This window comes from Cygnus olor, chromosome 3 (genome assembly GCF_009769625.2).
Source record: "Cygnus olor isolate bCygOlo1 chromosome 3, bCygOlo1.pri.v2, whole genome shotgun sequence".
Classification (NCBI taxonomy): Eukaryota; Metazoa; Chordata; class Aves; order Anseriformes; family Anatidae; genus Cygnus; species Cygnus olor.
Window position 1 is genome coordinate 47,362,295 of NC_049171.1, and position 24,208 is coordinate 47,386,502.

The 24,208-nt window shown below is 46.3% G+C and overlaps 1 protein-coding gene across 6 annotated transcripts in view; it reads left to right on the forward strand.

Annotated features, from left to right (window-relative positions):
• Window positions 1–24,208, forward strand: part of PRDM1 (PR/SET domain 1) — a 111,861-nt gene that overhangs the window by 82,486 nt on the left and 5,167 nt on the right. For 3 of the 6 annotated variants that reach the window (XM_040552354.1, XM_040552355.1, XM_040552353.1), the window contains 3 exons: window positions 6,015–6,263; window positions 13,002–13,121; window positions 16,234–16,486. In XM_040552354.1, coding sequence (XP_040408288.1) covers window positions 6,081–6,263; window positions 13,002–13,121; window positions 16,234–16,486 — 556 coding nt within the window. In that variant the 5' untranslated portion in view covers window positions 6,015–6,080. Of the gene's footprint in view, window positions 1–4,440; window positions 4,647–5,355; window positions 5,756–6,014; window positions 6,264–12,143; window positions 12,389–13,001; window positions 13,122–16,233; window positions 16,487–24,208 lie in introns of those variants that run through there. The other 3 variants (XM_040552357.1, XM_040552356.1, XM_040552358.1) reach the window with 3 other exon arrangements.

The window sequence follows — 24,208 nt, forward strand, 5'->3', positions numbered from 1 at the left end:
TTGGAAGGTAGATTTTTGCGCTCAGGTTTTCTCGTCCAGTATAAATCTAAGTTGATAGAAACACTTAAAGACAACACAAGTGTTGTTGTGTGGGCTCCTGGCTGTCATCCCTACTCTCCCAAGACCACTATTACTCCCAAGTGTGATGGGAAGGCTGCTGGTCACCAAGAGGAGACCATCTGTGGTCATCACTGTGAGGCATTTCCCTTCTCAGAAAGGTCAGGGAGAAGGCTCCTTACATTAGTCAATTCTCCTCTTCCAGACCCTGAAGTCTGTTGCCTTCTTCTACTCTTTGAAGAAAAAAAAAAAAAATAGTGCAATGACAAAGCTGCTGCTGGTGGTTTCTCAATACCTTCACCCCAGCTTGCCTCCTGGGAAACAAGGGCGAGTGGCTTCACACTGTTTCGTCTTTGCTGCCTGGCTGCGTTCACAGCAACGAGAAGCCCAACTTCTCACGGTGACTTCTCACCCTCCTGATAGCATGCCCAGACAGCCTCGGCTCCTTTTCCTCAAACTCGAGCCCCAACAAGAGGAAATGGCTGAAGTTTACTTCTCGCTTCTGCGTGCTGCAAGGCTTTTTTTTCCATTCGGGGAGGGTGGTTTGAGCTTATTCAGAAGTCATCTGAACAGTATTTTAATACGGGCTAGCTGGAAACAGAAAGGGATATGGTATTTTGGTTCAGCTCCTTTTTTTCTCTTTTTAAGGAAAATTTCCTTAGAGGTTAAAAGAACAGTGAAATCAAAGGAGCCACCAAGGCTTGCACTAGGCAGTAGCTGAGAGTGCAGCCAAAAGATCTGCTCATGCTATTGCATGGCAGAGACAAAAATAAACGTAAAGGCATTTGGAAGTGCTAGGAGGCAATGACCAGCGTGCTCTGTAATTAAAGGCAGTCCCTGAAAGCTGCATGTACTAATTCAAAAGCCTCCTGGCTACAACATACACCACCCCAAACGCCCTTGCAAAAACCTTCATGTAGATTCAAGCGTAATTTTAATTTCTCTCCTTATAGGCAGTCCCATGCTGGAGTAGTCCAGGGCATACAAAGCCTCTGAGATCATATCTGAAGCCTATAGGCTGTGTTTTGCGAAGGTCAGGCCACTGTGTGAGAAGGCTTCAGCTCGTCCCATCGCACAGTCTCTGGGATGTGCTGGGTGTCTTTCCCTGGGCTCTGGCAGTGGCCACATTTTCAGAACCGCGGCCCCGAAACGTGAGCGTATCTCAGCAGAACTTGAAAGAGGCTCTGCTGCGAGTTTTCTTTCTCAGTTGGCTTTTGAAAGATGTGCAGTCGTGCGACTACATCGTGTACCTTCCCCGAGTAATGACCACAACTGGTCCCCAAATGTTTACCAGCACAAGGATGCCTACATGCAGGAAGTGGGAAAGGGGGGTGGGTCTGGTAGTTACCCTTGATGTGGTCAATCTGCCACTGACCTTGTTTGGGGAAGGGGAAGGGGAGGATGTGAAAATGAGACTGCGCTTTAATCTCTCGTGTGCATTTTATCTCCCCTCCGACTTTCTGAAGCAGTTTCATCTATTAGAGCCAGCTCCCTTCCCTCCTTCTTCCCCTCACAATTACAGCTCTCGCAGGCGCAGGGAGAACAGCAGCAGCAGCAGCAGCTGAGGCTGAGGCGCGCTGGCTTGTTGTTGAGCTGAAGTGGTGATAGCATCAAAGGAAATGGATGGGGATTTCTGAGATCAGAGCTGTTAGGGCCATTCATGATTTGTTGCCAGGCTGAAAGCTGCTGCAGAGAGAGCTGCCTAAGAAATGCTGATTAATAAGGTAATTGAGGTTTTCTATGAGCGAGAAGGAAAAAATGAAAATGTGACTAAAAATGTTCTTTTCTGAAATGAACAACATTTTGAGATTGCACATTCCAGACAATAGCAGCTACTGGTATGAAAGATTTTTATAAAAGAGCAGAAAACTGCTGGTTGAGTAGGGCGTCTTTTTATGTTTCTCTGTTAAGGAGGAAGGTCAGAAGGTCAATCTATATATTTCTTTAATAGCAGAGATTCTTTTATGATTCTGACTTCGGCACACACTCTTAGCAATTTGTTTCTGTCTCTTCTTTCTTGATAAACTCACTTTTATTCCAGATCAGACACCGCTAGGCTAGCCCTGCGTGCCAGCGAAATCCCTTCTGCACCACTGTAGTTCTGGGCTCAGGCTGCTCTTGGCTTCGCTGAAACACCTGGAGCTAATTTCGGGCTAGCCTCAGAGTGTGCCACGGAGTTATTTGAAGTCCGTGTGCTGCACGGGCTGCACTCGCCTCCCCTGGCCCTGGGGAGAGATCCGTACTGACCGGCGATATTGGCATCCTCCTGTCGTCCTGATGGATATTCCGCCTCATCTGATCTGATCTGTTCTCTGCCTCCTCTTCTCCTCCGGCCCCAAAAGCATTCTCAGTTCCTTGAAAGAGAGATTTGCTTTTCTCCAGCTTTCCTTCACATTAAGAAGATCAGGCTCTAAAGGAAACGCATCAACCTTTTTTTTTTTTTTTTTTTTTCTTCTTGCCCCCCCTTTCTTTTTTCAGGCTAACAGGGAAGTGAAAAGCTCTGAAACAGCTGCCTCTCAAAGTGAGACTATTTTTTGGTAAAATAATCACCTTCAGTATGACTACATTGTTTTTCTGTTCTATGCGGTGTGACTCAGCATCAGTTAATTAACCCAATCAAGTAGGCCGGATTTCTCTCCTTTAATGAATGGTTCTTCCTACTTCAGAGCCTTCCTAGACCTCGTTTTGGATGTGCCTCGGTTTTACTGTGTATATCCAGTTACGTTTCCATCCCGCAGCCCAGCGCTCGGGCCACCTCTCTTGTGGAATTGCGCAGGGCTGGAAGTTAAGCCAGGACACTCGCTTGCGAGCAGTTGCCCTACTTATGTCTGCTGCCACGAGCCCTCCTGTGCTAGAGCCTTCGGAAGGTCTTTACCCAGATATACTATTCTCGGCATCGCAGGCCAAAAATGGCAAGTAAATCCTTTTCGCCCGTCTTTTTATCAGGGGGAGGAGGAGCAGGTTAAGGGAAAGGGATGTGTGTACACCTGTCAGAGAGACTGACAGGCATCCGGCTGCATAAAACGTGCTTTTCCCTTCTTTCTTTTTCCTGTAAAGAAACGCATAACGTCCCGATCACCCCAAAATAGAAGCATGCGTTTGTTTAGAAGAGGAATGTGAAACGAAGTGTTGGGGAAGCAGTGAGAAATATGTTTGCAGACATGATACGAGAAGGCAAAGTAGGAGAGTTGCCTTTGGGTGAACCAGCTCGTGTTTGCAGTGGGCTGTGGATGGCTATAAATGGAGTTGTGCATCATTGTTCCTCTGGGCTGGAGGATTCCTCACTGAAGGGACAGGACCACTGAAGGAAGTAAGGCATCTGGTTGTTGTGTAATGAGAAGCAGGAATGCTCTTAATAATAAACAAACAGGACATTGTATGCCATCATCACAGGATGTCCTTCCTTCAGCCAACATGCTGACTTGGGTCGGAGGAAGAAATGGGGTTCAGGGTCCGCTAATTACTATACCACCCCTCCTTCCACGGCCAGCATGCTCCCAGATCATCCCTTCCCTGTTGCCTTTCACGAGGACCAGTGCTGATTTTCTTTTTTTTTTTTTCTTTTTACCACACTGCAAAAGAGGTGTCAAGTTTTAAAATGCCGCCTGCTTTGTCTTTCTCTCCCGAGCTTCCCTGTTGTTATGTTGGGAGAGGGAGATTTTATTTAAAGGAAGAAACGGAGGGGTTTTTCCTCATCCCTTTCACAAACGTTGATTGGAAGGAGGGTCTAGAAAGGCATAAAATCAAAACAACGAGACTCCTGGAATGGGCATATCAAAGCTCTGTAATCTCTCAGATTTGACAGTAGGGGCTTTAAATCAGAGTTTCAACCCCCCGCTCTGTAACCTAGAAGGCATTTGGAGGTGCAATTTTTAGAGCATCCTGTATACTTAAAGGCGGGGGGGGGGGGGGGGGGGGGGGGACCTTTGAGGCTGTGAGCTCCAAACAGCACGGGAAAAAAAATGAATGTCTGGCGATAAAAGGGGTGTCCCCGCGTGGGGAAGGGGTCCCCGCGTGGGGAAGGGGTCCCCGTGTGGGAAGGGGTCCCCGCGTGGGGAAGGTGGCCCCGCGTGGCAAAAGCAGCGGCGGCGCCCGGCTCTCCCCTGCCGTGCGGTCCCGCTGGCCGGGCAAAAAAAAAAAAAAAAAAAAAAAAAAAAAAAAAAAAAAAAAGAAGAGCAAAAAACCTCCGAAAAAGGGGCAAAAGGAGCAAAGCGAGCCGCGTTCGCCCGGCTCGGCGCCGAGGGCTGGGGCTGCAGGTATCGCCCCACCTCCCGCGGGCGGCCGGCGGCGCACCAGCCGGGCGGCTCATTGGGAAGCCGGGGCAGGGAGGGAAGGGGAGCGGGCTGCCGAGAGCTTTGCTGTCGCACTCAGCCCTCCAGTGTTTCCGAGAGGCAAAAGCAGCGAGCGCGGCGGGCAGCACCTGTCTGCGGCGGGAGGAGGAGCGGCGGGGAGCGGAGGCGCTAGGTGTGAGTCAGTCTCCCGGGGACCCAGCGGCTGGAAGGAAGGAGAAATGTTTACTCGGTAGATATGAGCCAGGCTCGCCTCGGACGGTGGGCTTCTGCGGGGAAACGCTCGCCGACTCAGCCCCGGTAAGGAGCGCGATGCCGCCGACCCGCCGCCGGGCTCGGCCCTTCCCCGACCGAGGGGGACCGGGGGGACCGGGGGCCGGGGGTCGGCTCCCCGCCGGGACGAGCCCGGTTCCGGCTCCCCGAGCTCGGCGGCGGCTCCCCGGGGGTTTTGTCTCGGAGCCCTGCCCGCCTCGGCACGCCGCGAGGCCGCCGGTGCTGTCCCCGGGGGGGCAGCGCCCCCGGCCCCCTCCAGCCCTTGCCCGGCGCCCCCCAGCCCCCTGCTCGGGGCTTTGGGAGCTCCTCGCCCCGCCGTGCCTCCTGCCGGGAATTTGGCTGCCTTTGCCGAGAAGGAGAAAAAAAAAAAAAAAGGACAGGAAAAGAAGGGAAGAGCTCGCCTGCCCGGCTGCTCGCCGTTCCCGGCGCAGGCACGGAGTTTGGTCCTTTATTTACCTTGCGGATACAGCGTCCTGCTACCTGCCCGGCGCTGTGCGCCCTCACACAGCTTTTGCCCCGGACAGAAAGGGGCAGGGGAGGAGGACTGAAAGGAATTTATCTTGCGAGGAATCCTACTCAGTGCTTTGAGCGAGTAATTCTCGGAGGCGCCGTCAAAATCTAAAGGGATACAAGAACTTTTTTTCTTTTTTTTTTTTTTCTCTCTTTTTTTTTTTTTTTCAATTTCCCTCCGCTCCTTTTCTTTTCTTTTTTTTTTTTTTTTTGGTCCCCGGGAATATGTTGCAGTGCTTTGTGAAGGGCTGTTGCTGCAGTGATGCTGGCAGGATGTCGGCTCTCTCAGCCTCCCATGCCAAAGGATAAGGGGACGTCAGGAGGAGGAGGGGGGGGCCAGGTTGTTTTGAAAGTTGTTTGTGTGTTGAAAGCCGGTGGGAAAGTTCAGGCTTCCCCATTTGGAAAAGGCAAGGCTGGGTTCCGCTCTTCCAACATGCGCTTTCCATTTTTAGCTTCATTCAGACGCAGACAGCAGCTCCTTTCCTCTTCCTCTCCTTGTTTGTGACACTTTTCTGAGGCAGCCTTTCCACAGGCAACTAAGTGGTCTCGCGGCCATGACCCCGCGTTTTCTTCGGCATGGAGTACTTTTTTTTCCTCTGAGGCGTTAAGGAGAGGGTCTGAAAAAGGTAAAGCAGTTGTCAGCCTGGGGATTTTTTCCTCTTTTGTTTTCGTTCCCTCCTCGTTATTACCGAGGCTGGCATTTTAAGGCGCTGCTTCAGTCAGAGCAGCTTAGTTTACACTGCTTTTTGGCTATTACTCAACTGTACCAACTATCCTGCGTACGCTTTTAAAGTGTCACAGACTACTGTATTAGTCACGCTGTCTCAACGGAAACCACAACACTGAAGGACAATGAGGATTAAAGGCTGTTTTCTTATTTTCCAGGCTGCTACACAGTGTAGCTCGGACGCTGTGAGTTTCAAGAATCTGGTGAAAGGGAGAGAGTGGACAATGAAAATGGACATGGAGGATGCTGACATGACTCTGTGGACGGAAGCCGATTTTGAAGAGAAGTGCACGTACATTGTAAACGACCACCCATGGGATCCCAGCGCCGACGGAGGCACCCTAACTCAGGCAGAGGCTTCCTTGCCAAGGAACTTGACTTTCAAATACGCATCGAACTGCAAAGAGGTAAGCGGCAATGCTCTGGGGAAGGTTGGAGTCAGACGAGCCAAATCACGGCGCTTTGGAAAGCGTGCACTCACCCTGGCTTCCACTCTTTAATGCACACACGCACGCACCACCACCAACAACAAATGCTGCCCACCGACTTTTCAGACGGGACCCTCATATTGCTTTTAAGAACCTGCGGACTGGTCATCTGTCCTGTAGTATTTTCATTGGAACTCGCACCAGCCTGTCCCTCAAGCCAGGTCTGTACCAATTCGCAAACAGTTAAATTTTCACACAATTCAAGCAGCATCTGAATAAGCATATTTAAACTGTGGGGCAGTTCTCTGTGCCAATTTCTAGACTGCTGTTTGCCAGGACCATTCATTGCCTCTGGCTCAGAGATTAAAGTGCCTCGGTTGTCCAATAAATAGCTTTAAAAAAAAAGTAGAGGGAAAAAAAAAACAAATTCCTGGAAATGTGTTTAATTATTTCTTTTTGTTTTCCCTTTGGTTATGAAATTGCTTTATTCTTTTCATGAGCTTGCCGTGTTCCCAACTTCCTAAATTCTTAAAAACACCGGCATATCGATTAAGGAAGTGATGGTAGAACTGCAGCAAGTTTGACAGCAGGATGGCCGTAGCTTAAATTAACTTGTGTTTATCTGGGACAGTATCTTCACTGGTAGCTGGCTGTGCGAGTCCATCCTATCCTCGTCCCTGGAGTGGGTACATTCTTTGTTGTTGTTTCAGAAGGGCTGGAAAGAAATGAGCCCGGATGAGCAATTTGGTTTTGTGTTTACTCCTTCATATAGAGTAGCTATTATAGCTAGGTGTGATGTTCGGCGGGGTAATAACCCAAGGGACAACCCTTCATTTCTCCTTGTGCTGAGACTTGTGGTATAGCAGCTATTACCTGTGCTTCTACTTTGGCTAAACACACTGACCACAGAGCTGAAAAGAAGAGGTACACTCATCCGTGCCTATCAAATATTTCCTTCCAGAGCAGGTACTTGTTTAATCCTGCAGACAGAAATAGGGCCGGACCCCCAGCTGGAGGGTATTGGCACCTCGGAATTTAGCTTGGCAGCGCCTCGTACGATGCCTGGAAGTATTGCTAAGAGGTTAGAGCTAAATTCCCGTGTAAAATCACTCTTCTCTTCACATCTGCCCTGCCCTGCCCCGCAGAACTTGGCAGAGGGAGGACGCGCTCCCGAAAAAAAAAGCCTTGTTTTGCCTTTTTGCATCAGGAGACAGGCCTTACTTTTGGGGGGAGAGAAAGCTGCGGCTCCGCGTGTGATGCAGAGCGAACTCTGGGCTGTCCGGGCAGCCGTCTGGGGATGGGCTGGCTGCTCAGGCTGCTGGCTCTGGTTCTGCTGCCGCGGCAGCGGGTGTCCGAGGAGCTTTCAAAATTCCCAGTGGTGTGCTTGGAAATACCAGCGTGCAATTTCCTTGCGCTGTAGCTCAGCTGGCTGAATCAGGGTGGGAGGATTGCTATGATCTCCGTATAGGAGGTGGGGGGAAAGAAAAGTTGTTGAGAGATTCCTACTTCTGCCTTGTCAAGCGTGACCCATACAGCTCCTTGCTAGTGGGAGTCTGAATATAGGACATCCTCCTTTTGTTCTCCCAAGTTCCCCATGCTCGTTTATTTGCACCGAGTAGCACCTACTGTCAGGAGCAATAGCAACTTCTGAGCCCTGGCAATTTCTAATATAGCCCTGAAAGAAAGGGCCTTTCTCTTTCCTTTTTTCTTTTTTTTTTTAACGCGAAAGCTCTCGTGCTGTAAGTGTATGGACAGGTCACTCGTCTGCTGCTTGTCTGTGGGGTGAGATAGCTGCAAATGGCATAACCCTCTTGTCTTCTTGCAACTCCCGACCTGAAGCATGGTTTTTTTCTATCTGCCTTACAAGTTTGATTTTGTTCAGTGGGATCAGGGCTGGGTGTGTGTTGTGCTTACACCCTGGCATTTGTGGGGTCAGAGAGGGAGCCTGGTCCTGGTTTTGACCTCATGGAAAACCACTGGCATCCTGACAGCCCAATAGGGTGGGTTTTTTTCACTCGCAACAGGATGAGGTAAGACTTCGGGGGATGCATGCGTGCGTGTTCGCCAGTGGATTTCAGATGTGAGCTGTCTTCATTGTTAACTTTCGGGAGAACTGTGGCTTCATCTGGCTGAGAGTTTTAAATGCTGAGTCAATTTATTGACAAAAACATATATAATACATCGCTTGTGAAATGCTAAATGCTGTCATGATTAGATCATGGACTGCTAAGGCTGTCATGATTAGCACAATATCTCCATTTGGAGTAGGAAAAGTACTGCGTGCCTGCCTAGGAGGGAGGAAGTACAACTGCTGTTGTTTGGGGAGGGTTGAATTCTGTGTTTCTTTTCCTTGCATGCTTTGTCAAGCAAGTAGCGCCTCTGTAAAGGTTTACTGAATTTGCAAGGGAGTCCGTGACACATCATACTCTTGTTTATTCTTGGATCTTGATCGGGGATTTTTCTGAAGGACACATTTTTCATTATGAGTTCACAGTATGTGTCAGCATTTTGAAAAATGAATTACTACTGCTTGTAACATTTTAGGCTGCTAGATTTACGTGAAGGCATTTATTTATTTCTATGCGTGAATTATTTGTCTTTGCCTCAGTTCTCGCAGTTGACAAAAAATGATGAAACATGGTGCCAAAATCACACTCTAGCAGGCCATACGTGAATAATCCTTTTCATGTGAACATTTAGAAGCTTTTTTTTTGGATAATTTTTCCCTTTGGTCTCAGTCCTTAGAGGGCAAACAGCCCTTCTTGACACCAAACGCCAGTTATTCTGCTGTCTTGAATGCTGTTAGTGCCCCATCCTGGTCCGTGAGTTTGACAGGGAGAAACCTATCTCAGCAAACCCATGACTTGTTGCGTTTCTCTGATAAGGGATGGACGCTGAATTCTGAAGCGGTGATTTGGAACGGTTGCCAAGTGTACCCATCTGACCTCAGAGACTTGCTCTTGTACACGGCTTTTATTTTATTTCTTTAATACACAATCGGAGAGGAAGCAGTCTGGAAACATTTCCTCTCATGGCACCCCTTTTAGAAAAGTGCTAGCTGAGTGAAGGGGTTGAATTTATGTGGGCTTATGCAACTGTAAATCTCGTAGTGAAGAAAAATCTGTGTTGTTCCAGGGCACACGATGGCCTGCCCTGATTTACATTTGGAAAATACTGTTAGTTCACAGTGCGCTGAAGCCAGTAAGGTTCATTTCGCTCTTTTGTTCTTGTTATTTTTAAAGTAATTTATTGGCCCCTTTGCAAAATATCTTTCAGAATTCATAGGAGTTGTTGTTTACTTCCAGTGCCCTCACACCACACAAAGATGTAGGAGTGTTGGTCTCTTAAAGTGCTTTTTAATACCGAATTCAGACTCAGACCTGCTCTCTCATCCGGGAGCTGCGGGCTGGTCGGGATGCGCGCTGCAACCCATGCAACCCACCCCACTGATGAAGATAGATATGCTGAGACGGCAGGGAGGTCAGCGCTGCCCATAAAGCATCCCCTGGAAGGGCTCCCATGGGGTCGGACAAAGCACGGGAGCATCGAAATGTCTCAGCAGGAGGGCTGGTGGCCGGCGCGGCGGCTCGGCCCCCGGCGCTGCATTAGGACCCTGGTCAGTTCCAGGGACGCGGCCGTCCCTGGGCTGGGTGCTCCCTGCCACACAGCCCCCGTGCCCCCATGTACCGGGTTCCTTCCCTGCAGCCCCTCATCAGGGCGCAGCCGCTGTTTCTTCCCACCGTGGGCAGCCCCTTGCCAGCGCGGGTCCCTGCTGTGCATCCCCGTCCCGCAGCACCGGGAGCTGGTGTTAAACGTGGTGATGCTCGGGTTTGATTTAACCTTCGTGGTACAACTGATGCTGTAGTGAAAGGAGAAAAGTGTCAGAGGCCCGCTTGCGGGAGTGCTAAAAGTTTTTAAGTGGCTGTAGCTTGAGGAGAGAGGGGATAAGTGTTTGCAGGTAGAGAAGATGGTGTTCTGCAAATAGCATCGTGCTCCTTTCCTGCGTGGTTCAGGCACGGCACGCTTGCAGAGGCTGCATAAGAGCAGTAGGCTTTTATTTGCGCAGGGAGAGCTCAGGCCACGCTCCTCTGTGGTTCTCTGCCTTGAGACTGTTTCACAAGGTCTCATCAGAGAGGGAGAAATGTGCTGAAGGACACCTGGTGGACACAAGTCTGAAATGCCTCTCTGCGATGGCTTGTCGGCAGCCGGGAGCCAGCTTCCCCTCAGGCTTGATGTGGGGCTCCTTCGCTGTTTTGCCTACACCCCTCAGCGGCTCCGTTCTTCGTGGGCTCCTGTTGAGCAGCCCCCGAAGCCACCACAGTGGGGCAGAGCCCCTTTTGGCTGAGCGGGGGTCTGATGGTGGCTTGGAACCCGGCGCTGGCTTGGCACTGATGGTGCCCCTCTCCTGGAGGGTAGCCCTCGTCGAACACAGTGGCTGAGCTCCTGGGGACACAGCAGAGGCCAAGAATCACTGATCAGAAAGCAACCCTTGGTTAAAACTCAGCTGGGCAGCTTTAGACCGGTTTAACAAAGCACCCAGAACATCTTCTGCCAAAACACCCTTCCGATAGGTACGGAGTGAGAAGCTGCCTTCATGTTCTGCCGCACCGGGGGAGAAGCAAACGCTGTATCTAAGGTGGATATCAAAAAGTATCTGCTGTGTCAGAGCCACCAGTGCACAGCGAGTGTTTCAAGTTGACTAGTTCAAGGAGTGACTTCTAGAGATTCTGAGAATTTCATTAAAGTCATTTTAATTAAGGGCAAGATATTTTAAAACCGTGAAAAGAGACTCAGGCTACCTTGCAGTCAAACTGGTAGGGTGTGCTGTAGCTTGGTTGTGAACTTTTCTTGAGAGGCCAGATGGATGTAAATGAAGATATATGGGGAAGATGAGAAGAACATCTGCCTTTTTCAGCTCTCTATGAGAAATGCACAAGCAAGACAAAAATAAAACTGAGCCACTGAGCTTGTTTCAGCTTGTGGTAGGTGTAGGAAAATTTCTGGAAGTCCCTTTTCTCTCTCTTCAGTCCAGATGCACAGATCAATGGAGCATTTAACTACCTCTACTGTTGACGTTATTTTTTTGGTGTGGTGTTCTGAAACACATGTTAAAACACAGACAAGCACAAACAACAACCACACCACATACACCCAGCAATCTGTTTCCGGGTGGATTATCTCCTTGATGCTGTGGCTGTTATTTGTTCCCTTTATTTTGACATCTAACGTGAAATTATGCTGGGCACTAGTTGTTTACTGGGATTTTTAAGCTTAACCAGTACACAGAAAAGTATTTCTCTGTCTCTCTTCCTCTCTCACACCGAAGGTGAGACAACAGAAGAAAACGTAGCATGAGAAAATCACAAGGCTCAGCTAATTTGTGAAGTGGTGCCTACAGCCCAAGGTTTTTACTGTCCTTTGCCACGATGGGCTGTTACAAAGAAAATAAAAGCTCACAGAAGTGAGCTATCTGCAGGGTTTGGTGCCTGCTAATCTGCTTTGGTAAGAACCTTGATTCCTTGCTGAGTACAGACAGCAGTAATCCCCATTCTCAGTGTTTATCAACAACCTCTGCTATTACTGTCTTGTTCTGAGATCCCAATGAGTGAAAAGACAATTTTTAAGTGGCAAGATGTGTGAAGGGAACATGATTGATACATTTTGCCATAGAAGTTTTGTTACAATACTGAATTAATGGGCTTTTTACCTTCCTTTTTCTCCCCGTCCGAGAAGCAGGATCGATCTTGCAAAGGCTTGGGTTTTTTGGTTTACAGAATTGCTGGTTTTTAAACATTCTTTGGCTATATTAAATTTAAGAAGATTGCTGAGGAACAGAGAGAGACAAAACCAATAACTCAGCAGTGTTTTGCAAAGGGTTACTCTAAGGCACGTTCTTCTGAATAATGATGAATTGCTTCCTGATTTGTGGTCAGTGACTTTTTTTGGTATAATTACTGTCAAGAAGGAAGCTGAACAACTAGAGTACATTTCTTAGACCTAGCATAGTGGAGCATTTTCATCAAAACCCTTACGCCTTTTTGACCAAACCCACTTGACATGTGTTACCGGAACTGCTGCCTCCTTTTTATAAAAGAGGGTGATCTGTGAGTACATGTCCCAAAGCCATTTCGTATTCTGTTTTGTATGCCACCGCTGATGAGAGGATTGTAGGTCCTTTTTTTTGTTGTTCTCCTTTTAGCTATCAGGAAGGGTACAGAGTGAAAGGGAGCGGGGGGGCGGGGGGGGGGGGGGGGGGGGAGGTTTCATTTTGACCTGGAGGGGCAGTCATTCCAATTCCTAACTTACTAGAATAGTTGGCTGTGGTAGCTGTGAAGTAATTGATAGTTCTTGAATATTTTTGTTTGCTGGAACTACACTTTTGGGGGTTGGCTTTGATAGGAAAAATAACTTTTGAAGGTATTTGACAGTCTGTACATTTCGTTTACTGTTTCTTCTTGTAACTGTATTTCCACAAAACAAATTTTTCAGGCTGTATTCATCTTTGTCTTCTATATGCTCGGTAAGATGTTAGTATCTAACAAACCTGCTCATTATCATGTACAATGTGGTTTTAAAGTATATCTGTTTTGCTGAGCTGTCACTAAAAATTTGTTGCATTAGTTGTTTAACCTTGTAACTTCGGGGGGCAGGGGAGAGGAAGGAAAAATTTTCGATTTCTGCTGGCAATGGACTGACCCTGTGCTGCTCTTCTTGTAGGTCACTGGAGTTATAAGCAAAGAGTACATCCCAAAAGGAACGCGCTTTGGACCCCTGGTAGGAGAGATCTATACCAGCGATACGGTTCCCAAGAATGCGAACAGAAAATACTTTTGGCGGGTAAGCAGGAAAAAACAGCACCATGTTGTTGCAGTAAGCAGATCACTAAATGAGTACAGCTGAAAAGCTGGGTCACTTCCTGCTTCAGACCTGCGTGAATGCAGGGGGCAACGTCTGTACACTGCTGCCATGCACAAGCAGAGTGAATGTGGTGAGCTGAGTAAAAGCCTGGCTGTCTTGGATATAGGGGCTCTGTGGGTGGAGAGAGCAGGGGAGATGCCCAGCCCTTCTTGGCTGTGTCCCCTGAAACAGATCGGTGCTTGATCGGATAAAGAAATAGTTCTGCTGATGGCTGTAGGGGCAGGTTATTTTGCATTTCTTCACACGAAATGTTCACATGATAGAAAGTTATTCTTGTTTGTGCAAATGTCACTTATACCTAATTTTTCCAGCTATTAAGAAGCTGTGAAAATACTTGCATAATGTTTTTATTTTTTCTGGAATCATGGTATATTTTATAGCATTTTTTCCTGGGTGTTGAATAGGACTACTATAACACAGAGGTGGTGATCTTCAGCATGTATCATTCAAGTTGTAGGCTTTTCTAGTATGCTTCAGAAAGTGTTAAAAGAGCAGCCCATGGATCTTAGTGAAGAGAAAATTCATTAATGGCAAACAAACATTAGAGGTGATGCCTAATTCCTACTTTGCATTATAAGCTGGAAGAGAACAACAGCCAACTTGTTTTGGCTTGGGAATTCTGTGCTGGGGAATATGCTTCCAGTTTATCAATTAATATAATCCTCAGTTTCCTTTGCAGACCCATTATTAATTGTTAGAGAACATTCCTTCAGCCCCGTCTTCTCCCATGGATTTGTTTTGCTGCCTTCTAGCCATTTAGGTTGTGTCTAAATCAGTGGATTTGGGAGTACATCCAAGCCTCTGTGCCCAGGTGCCTGCCTGCCGTAGCAACATCCCAACCTCACATCCAGGTGAAACCCAGGGCAAGCACCAGCATTCCCCACACCCTGCTCTTCCTACCTAATTGCATCATTTTGGTTTTCTCAGATTGTCCTCATGCGATGTAATACAGCATTGCACAGGCAGTAATTTGCATGAGTATTCTTGCAAAGCAGGCAGCTGTTTTTGCATTCGTAAGGCTACGAAAATTTTCTTTTAGCTGAAGTTTTTGGGAGCTTGCGTCTGACGTAGAAAAGGATTGGTGTGCTCCCCTAGCCCTGCCAGTGATACTGCAGACTCTGAGGAGAGGGGCTGCTAGCCATCTTGCTTCATTCATACCTGGCAGCGAGAAAGATGACATCATTTTCATGATGTGATTTTAAGCCTGAATGGGGGGGGATCCTCGGGAATAATATCCTAGGAGCCATCTAAGCGTCATTAAATTCCCTATTGTAACCTCTTGACTGATGCATGACACGCTGCTGCACCAGAGATCAATTCTTTCCTAGGGGTCTGAAGCAGGCCTGTGTATGGAAAGGAAAATGTGGGAGATGGCTTCTTGCCGCCTGTCACTGAAGGAAGGCATGCGGGGCTCGCTTGCGGGAGCGGGAAGACCCGCGGCACACGCGGGGGGACGCTCAAGACAAGCGGGGCCGCCCGGGGCCGCCGTCATTTCTGGGAACCGTGCTGTGACTCAGCACATCTGCCCTCGTCTTCCCCAGAAGAGGTGGGAGCCGCTGGGGCGGCGTGGCATACGCCGACCCTCGCCGGGCCCGATCCACCATCTCATCTTATCACATCCCCAGCTCCGGGGAGCGGCAGGGGCTGGCGTTGAGCACCGCAGCCCCGCGCCGTTCCTGGAAGTTTGCGAGCGGAGCAACCTGAAGGCTCCTCTTGAGACAGCAGAAATTCACCCGGCTCCCTTCCATTTTCTCATAACAAACACACCGCAAAATCTCTCGCAGGCCGCTTTGATGAGGCCACATGTATTTCCCCCTTCTCGGTTTACAGGAAGTTACTCTTAAAGAAAGTGATTCTGGTGTTTACGGCCCACGTTAAAGGGCAAGGCTGCCTCGTCCCTCTGCACCCGCGGCTGTCGGGGAGGCGAGGAGAGGGCCTAGCGGACCCGTCCCAGCGGATCCTGGTGCAGGCACAAAGGCAGGATCAGGCTGCCCAGTGTTTTCCTCCCCGCGATAAGCTGTATCTCCCCTTCCGAAAGGCATTTCCTGCCCAGGGAGGCTCGTCTTGGGGCAGGCTGCTCCCTTCGTTTGCCCAATCATTTATTTGGTGAAACTGGGGAACCCCGTTTCATCCAGCGTGGAGCCACTTCTCCCCGAGAGCAAGGGACGTGTCCTTAACAAACGTTTCTCCTGGAGTTTTTTTTTTTCCTTAATACTTCTCTTATTTTCCCTCTTTAAGAAAGAGTGGCTTCTCCCACTGGTTGGGACTTTCTCCCCCAAGCTGCTGAGCAGCATTTAGCTCCACATTTTCGTTCCTCTCCGTGGAACAAGCCAGAGCATGTACCTCGATAGGAAAAGTGACTTCTCATCGACTGGCCCCTTTCCAAGTCTTCGCTAAGTTATGGCAGGTGAAGTTCATCTCTGCCTCACCCAGCCTTTCTACAAAAGGGCTACAGTCCAACTATGAGCAAGTGTTGCTTTAGGACTCTGGGGGGGGTGGAGGATGTTTGCATAGTTTAAACCTTTGGGCGGGGGTGGTAGGAAACTGCAAGTACAGAGGCCATAGAAAAAGGCGAGAAAGACTCTGACGTAGCACAGCCAGTCAGTCTTATACACAGGTGACTCAAAGCATTAATGCAAGCACGCACTCAGACCTGCAGTCATTAGCATCACCCACTTGTTCATCATAGCACCAGGAAAAGGACTCTAAGGCAGATTGTTCACGCAGGGAGAGTACTTTGTGTTTCAGATTTTGTGTCTGATTTGTCCACGCTAGCCGAGACGCACAGGCTGAGTAGAAATGGAAAAGGTAGCTGTGTACTTCTTGCCTTTGAATAAGCACTTCTTTTCTTAACACAGAGGGTATCATACATGGAATAGGAAGAAACCCAGCTTGAATTCTTACTTCAGAAATACCTGCTCAGGTTTTTTTTCTATAAAAAAATGCTTATCATTTTTCCACTCTGGACTCTGTGCGCACATGTTGTATATCATGCATATATATAATCATAGGCACTTCCTCTCTGTTCCAGATCTATTCAAGTGGTGAGCTTCACCACTTCATTGATGGATTTAACGAGGACAAGAGCAACTGGATGCGTTATGTAAACCCCGGCTACTCAGTTCAGGAACAGAACTTGGCAGCCTGTCAGAATGGAATGAACATCTACTTCTACACTATCAAGCCCATCCCTGCCAACCAAGAGCTGCTTGTGTGGTATTGCCGAGACTTTGCAGAGAGGCTGCACTATCCCTCCTCCAGAGAGCTGACAATGATGAACCTCAGTAAGTGGATTACAGTATAAACAAAGAATGCTAGTAATGTCTCTTCTGCCTATATGATCTAATAATAAGTTGTATAATTACACAGCTGCATCATCTGTTGTGTCACAGTAGGTAGCTTGGAGTGGAAAAGGGGAATTAAAAAAAAAGAGCACAACAGAATGGATCTCTGTGCGTGTTCAAATGTAAACAGATTATCAAAAATCTCAACAGTTACTTTTTTATAATCTTTGTATTATCTGATGGAATTCTGGACAACCTGAAAACATCCTCTCCCTTCAGAACTGTAGATGTTGGTTCACATGCAGACTTTTAAGTCCAGACCTTGTAGTACATTGGGCAAAAATCTGCTTTGATAGCATATACTGAAGGCTTTCCAGTCATTTTTCCAAAGTGCTGCCCTTACTTTACAAGGAAGTAGCCATGTGACGTGACTGTCTAGGTGTCGACAAAAGATATGTTGACTATATAATGTTCTTCAGGTCTTGTATCTAAGGTTACTTATCTTCTGGGAGCAAACCTCATGTGGTCTTCTCATCTGGTTACTCATTTTTTTAAGCTCAGAAAATACTTCTGTCCCCATTTCTTGGCTGCATACTGCAGCTTTCATTTTCTGTTCAAAAATAATAGCAGGGGGGAAGAGGTATTTCCAGGAGTTTATCTCTGGGTTCCGCTGTGGTTTCTGACCATTTCCAGCATCAGTGCTCTACTCACAGCATTAATCACTGCATAGCATCTCACCCAGAGCCCCTTGAAGAGAGGGACTGATTCCTGCTGACTTCATATCCAATTCTTAGGCTTTCTTGCCTCCTGTTAGCTGCTCTGAGATCCAGCAGAGCATTCTTTTGTCCTTCTGCCAGCACCTACGCTGAAATTTGAAGCAAAAGCTGCAAGCAGATTTTTTTTATATAAAGGGCTCTTGGCTGTTATTTGGCAACAAATAATGGGTTATAAAATATCAGTGTTACTTTGGGGGTCATTAGAGCCGAAATGTAACCCTGCATCATGAAAATGACGTCACAGATTGAAATTAAGCAAGAGGACATCTGTCTTCCATGAATGTCTCCCTTTCACCAGGTTTTGGTCTTCCTCTTTCCCTACTAAATGTAACACACTATAGAAGAAAATTTACTTTCTTTTTATAGCAGAGGGAAGGGGAAGAGGGATGTCCTATGCTTCTGTATTCCCTGTTCAAGAAATATCTCACTGATTCTGTCATCTTTGCAGATGTGTCATTTTGACACTCCCTGTGTGGTTTTATTTCCTGATATGATGAACTGTTGGCCTTATATTGGGGCTTGCAGGTGGGACAAGTCAACAACATTAAAGGTTCCCATGGACAAGGAGTTTGCAAAGTTCTAGCCAGAGATCTTTGGACACTAGTGGGGTGGCTATACAAATACAGACACAGTTTACTGCATTGGCTGTTACCTTAAGTTACCTTGCAGGAGTAGTGAGGAATGTATTTGCAAAATGTCAACAAATTACCCAGTTACTCTTACTCAGGTCAAAACTGGGGCTGACTGGACATGTGCAGAACATCCCATTCTAATAAAAGTAGATTTAATATGTGGATTTGAAGAGACTGGATCTTAAGCAACAGTTGTGTAGTTCAGCCTTAACATTAGAAAGGGCACTCTTTCTAGACATTGAGGTTAAAGTATCTTCTTTTTGAAGATAATGCTGTTTAAACCACTTAGATATTTTATGTTAACCTCTTCCATGCAAAGAAAATAGCAGTTCAGAAAAATGAGCAACAGTTCTTCAGCTTTTTAAGTATCTTCCACCATTAGCAATAGCTCTCACTTTTTTATCCTTTGACTTTGTGACAAACATGTTCAGGCCTGAGGCCTACAGTTAGGCAGGAAACCCTTCACGTACTGGAGGGATTGAGGATTCTTAATGTTTCAGTTCCCTTTCTTGAAAAATATGGAAAAAAATCCAGAGTTCTCTCAAAGATGCTTATTCACTGATGGGTCTGTAGCCGCAGCACGGGAGGGGGTGTTTTTCTAGCATTAATACTGGAACCAGATGAGTTTAAAGGAAATGTCAGCACTGTGCAGCTCTCTTCTTCCCCTTCCTCACAGGCTACTTCTTCTAGTTAAATCTAAAATTAGCAAGCATCCCGCTGCCTCTTCAGCCTCTGTAGTGCGAGTTTGGCCCTGGCCTCCTTGCACTGCATTCACCTATGACTAAAATGCAGAAAGCTTGTCCCTGAATTGTTAACATCCTGCACTGGCTGCAGACGTGGGGCTTTGCCCCTTCAAAACACCTTAACACGGTCTTTGAGGGCAAGATCAGTGCTTGGGGGGACTCTTCCACCAGCCACCTCCTGAGGAAGGCCTTCTCCAGCTGAAGAAATCAGTGATAATTCAGTGTTTCAAAGTGGCATGGCCTCCCTTGGAGGAGCGGCTGAGCATCACCACCTCTCCCAGCTCCTGGCTTCTGGTTTTGGTGCCCTCTGAAGAAGAGAGGCAAAGCTGAGTCCCACCAGAGACTGAAGATAGGGCTCCTCCATGCTGGGACACACACTGACGGAAGTGTGGTGCAGTGGCACCGCCAGGCCACAACCATGGCGCACTGCTTCTGGCTGTGTCCCTCCTCCATGTCTTGAGGGCGCTGGTGCCCGCAGGAGGTTTTAGAGGAGCTGTGCCTTGGCTGGTTACATGAGATGCCGCCTAGGACACAGACTGATGGAGAACTGCCAGTGTCACCTCAGTTTTACCGACTATAAGCAGGTGCTTTAGGCACCTCAGGGGTTTTGGGATCACAGTCCTGACCTTCAGCACCTCTGATCCTCTCTAAGCACCTGAGCGGAATGGGCCTCTGGGGAAAAATGTATCAGAGAATTTCTCTGGCTTTATTTCCTGTAATTAGTGGCCTCAAAAATGAGAGAACTACCACTTTAGAGCATAAATATATTTACACATCCACATATAACATCTACTTGCCTCTGTAACAGCAAACTTTCAAATTAAAGGTAACTTCTCTAGCGTTAGTTCATTTGCACCGTAGAAGGAAAGCATCCAGATCCAAGACAGCAATTAGGCATGAACTTAGTTACGGGTTTAACCATGTCCTCTGTGTTTTCTTGAATTGAGGCCTTTGACCCAGTCCTTCAGACGCTGAAGCACACACCTACCTGCATGGCCATGATTAGCTCCAAGTGGAGCTACGTAACCTCGAGTAGATGCTAAAGTGCCTGCAAGGGTTGCACAACAGTGGTAGAAGCAAGACTCCAGTCTGTCCTGGGGGAAGAAACTGAGTCTCATTTCAACACATTCCCTTTTCCTTTCTGCCTGTTTTGAGACTACTCATGTTATTTTCCATCAAGGTTTGAGACCTTCAGACATCGTGATGTTGTGCAGTAAATGGTTTTAAGTGTGATGGCAAGATTTCTGTGTCCTGCTGGCCAAAAAAATTAGTCTTTGTAAATTATTAAGTGTGATTAACATCATTCCAGTGGGCCTTTAGATCAACTTTTTGTCTGTGATAGGCATTTGGATTAATAAACAGACCGAGGAAATTTGCTTAGGGTTCCCCATAATCTAGCATTTCATTCCTACTTATCATAACAGCATTATTTTGGGAAGGAGGGTGGAGAGTGTAACAGTGTTTTTTTATTTCTAAAAACAAAATACAATTGCATTGACTCAGGACATGACTATTTGATAATAATGTTCACGTATTACAATCATATGATGCAACTTCCTGCTATTCATGTCATGTTTGTCTCATCAGTCAAGCACAGGCAGGTGACATCTTATTTTGATCAAGCTTCAGAAAGAAGTTTGAGTTCAGGGAAGATAATTTGCATATTTAGGAAGCATTTGGCAATTTTTTTGTTTCATGAACTGTTTCAGTGAGGTCTTACCTAATCTTCTGTATTCTATGAAGGTTAACTTTTTAATGCTTGGTTTTAAAATGTGATCTATTCTTGCTTTCTTTATGCTGGCCCTCATAAATTTGTCGTTAGCTAAAGCACACCCTTCGCTTTCCCTTTTGTTTATGGTCAGTTTCACTTTCTGGTTTTAAAGCTTTTCTGTTTGGGTTGAGAGGAAACATCTGCATTTGTTTAAAAAGTGCCTACTGGAACCTTCAAAAGGGCTGAGGAAAATGATTTTTAAATGATATAAAAGGTTGTCTTTGCAAAATCTGAAGTTGACTTAATACTGAGGATTACTTGAAGGCTCCTTTAAAGTCCTTCTTTGAGCAAAATGTTTTCAAAGGCATGTCACACTACCTTGGACACATTTAGAAAACAGATGATCAAATTGTAGACTTCTAAATGTTGGTCTCCATTCTCATTTTGAGTGGAAACACTCTTTGTTTTGCCTACTTCACAACTTCGAGGTTCTCTTTCTACTAGCAAAAGAGGTGCTTAATTTAGATCGAAAATGTGAATCGGCATAATTAAGCTTCACCACTCAAAGTGTTCAGTACCATTTCACTCCTGAAATGACTATTGAAATTACTGTCTGCCTACAACCGTTTTTCAAGTTTTTAGAAAAAACAGATCGTTGTTTTTATGAAGCCTTTCTCAGGCTACAGCTAGGAGCTCAAGAAATGAGCAAAACCTACAACGCTGCAGCCGTCTGTGACTGGAACACCCACATTGGAGTGACTTCAGGCAGCCCCTCTGCTCACGTTTTATTAATACTTAAAAGTAACAGGAGTTCTGTCCCTTTTCCTCTCGCACGCACTCACGAATCTCAGATCTGAGCAAATAATCTGTTGACCTCAGTGAGAAGTGGATCGGGCTGCTAAAGAGGCACGTCTGTTGGGTTTTTCCCCCCAGATCAGTAACTTGCAAATGCAACTGCACTATTCTTGTTTTGTCATGAACTTCTTTTCTGTGTGCCTGCCTGACCACAGAAACTAGACAGATCTTGGAAGAGTGTGTGCCTATATTTATTATATATGTGTGTGTTGGGAGGGTGGGAGGGGGAGAGAGATGCATGTTAGGAGATGCATGTTATGATCAGTAAGAGCTTAAATCTAAAATCGCAAGTTAAAAAAAAAAAACACAACACACAAACATTTATAAGAAATAAATCTCTCTAACTTTGAAGTATGTCTCCTTTAAGAGCAACAAGAAAGACTGTAAACCTCTCAACCAGTTTCAGCCCTGGTTTAAATCCATGTTCAGCATAAAACATCAGAACGTCTCCCTGGCCGCCGCCGTTACGTTTGCTTATTTTACATGGTGCTGACACACTTGTTTATATTTTGATCTCTCTGGTGTTCCCAAGTCTTCCTTGTGCTCAGGTAATAGGGGAAAAAATCAAGAGGAGATTTAGGGAGCAAAGATAACTTACAAGCTAAAGAGGGTTGTCACAGTTAGACTTGAAAAATAATCTTTAAATATTGTGATTTCTGTCTGCACGTGGAAGTGAATAGGAGGGAAAGCTTTGGTGGGCACTTTGAAGGGAAAGAAAGAGCCATTATCTTCAGTCTGTCCAGCGGGGACGTCGGGCGGGCGGATGCGCACAGAAAGTTGTGTTCTCCATGTGAGCTTCCTCTCTGTCACTCGCGGGCTCGCACCGGCACATCAGGCACGTACGTCCCCACCCTCGGCTCTACCCTTGTGACAGCGAGAGCGAGCCGTTCCTCCAGCTCAGACGTCTGGGTTTCTCTATCACTTTCCAGCACTGCTGGCACTTCTCCTTCCTCTTCCCCTCCCCCACGATTTTTTTTTTTTTTCTGTAAAAAAGAAAAGTGTCAATTTGAGCTTCCTGCTTGACAGACCCCACAGAGAAACCAATACGGGACTGATAAGGTGGTATTTATCTCTTTATTCTGCTGCGAGGCTTCACAAGTCTGCCCCCCTCCCTCCCCCCCAGCTTTCAATACTTCCCAATCCCGATACTTCCCGTTGCTGATAGTGTCACTGGGAATGTTTGCTCAGAGATGCTGGTGTGGTGACAGGCAGCTGATAAGAAGGTGTAGATAACGTTATCCACACTGCTGTGCAGAGCTTCTTAGACCTAGTAGGACCTCGCTGTCATACCCTAAAATCCGAGCAGGCATTTAGAAAATTAGTTACTAGTCCATGGGTACAGACAAAATGCAAAAGAAAGCAAATGGTTTCTAATGCCAGACAACGACCTGTTGTAGGGTTGCTTGTGAAATGGCTCTGAATTAAACTTTAACATGAAGAAAAGTAATTGGGGAGCTATCTGCACACTTGTGGGTGTATGTGCTTGCTGTGCAACACACCCTGTATTTTATCATAAATATTTTAACTGGCCATATTTCTGTTCAATTGCATTTTGTCGCAACTCGAAAATAGGCAAACTGCCCGCCTATCTCAAACTAAATTTGCTTGCTATAAGGCTGTTCGAAAAAAAAAAAAAAAGATGCTACTGTGAAAGCGGGTTGCTGTGAGCAGGAGCGTGCTTTTGAAAGCAGCTGTTTTCTTGGATACGTTTAATAAATGGCTGTTTCTTTGCCTTATAGGGTAATGTTGCCAAATGATAGATTCCGTGAGGGTAGTGAATAGTGAAGCAAAGAATCTGCGTTGAAAGCGGCGTGGTCATTGCCTTTTCCCATCTTCCTCACGGGGTTTAGCTGGTCCTCCCAAAAATTAGAAACAACTGTTTCTCACCCCAGTTAGCGAAGTAAGAACAGTCAGTCACAAAAGTAGAAGTTTGGCTAAAGGGCCGCAACGCTTTCAAGTCACATACCTTCGGCATTGACTTGTACCTCCTGATGGAAAACTTTGCACATAAGCTAACCACAAATGCGAAACCTTCTCGTAGTTTTTCCCCTATAATAAAACATCTTACAAGTCGTCATTTCAAGATTATATAACTATTAACTTTGGGAGATTAGATAAAAGCAGAATTCTTTTTCTATCCTTCAGTGTTCTGTTTGTATATTATTATGTCCAGATAACAAGGTAGAGTCTTTGAATACAAATAAACAGTGTATGTGCTGAACAGAGCCAAATATAGCTTCTATTTCTTTCTAAATGCGCGTTTCTTTTTCTTTTTTCTTTTTAAAGTACATTTCAACTTAAGCTGGAGCCGACCAGTCTTGCTTTCTTTTGCTTTGCTTCAGCATTTTTTTTATAAAGTACAGCTGTAAGCAGAGGAGTTTTGCATAGACTGAATGCCACAGAAATCTGCAGTAAATAGTCTGCTTTGTTGTAGATGTTCCTAAGCAGTATATTTAATGAGTAATGATCTGTTTACTGATGGAGAATACCTTCTCTTTGAAGAAGGCTTTCATCCTAGCCAGCCATGGTTTTTTTGGTACTGTAAGTAATTGAACTGGCTGGTGAAGTGACTGCTGCGGTTTGGCAAAAGCTGATTTGTCATGCCTTGTTATTTCAGTAAGGAACATTTCTGGGAGCTTGAGTTCTGTAAAGTCCTTCTGGTAAACCTGTACTGTGAACAAATGCTTGTTACCGCATTTATTAGAAATACAGCTTAAAGAGATATCCAGCAGTGAAGCTAGTCAAATTTAAGGGGAAAGAAAGGTGAAATCAGTTTGCAAAGAGGAGACTATCACTCTGCAAATGAATCATCATCCAGATCTGTACATACTGCTGATGTCCCTTAAATTAACAATGCTTTTTATTAACACTTCAAACTAGCAGGCATTTCTTTATACAGAAGTTAATTTTTTGGGGAGTTAAATGATTTTTCCTCTCTGACAGTGGCCCGTCCTTCCCACTAAACTTGTAGGAGTTAGCCTGTGTTTTGAAAAGAGATAATGATG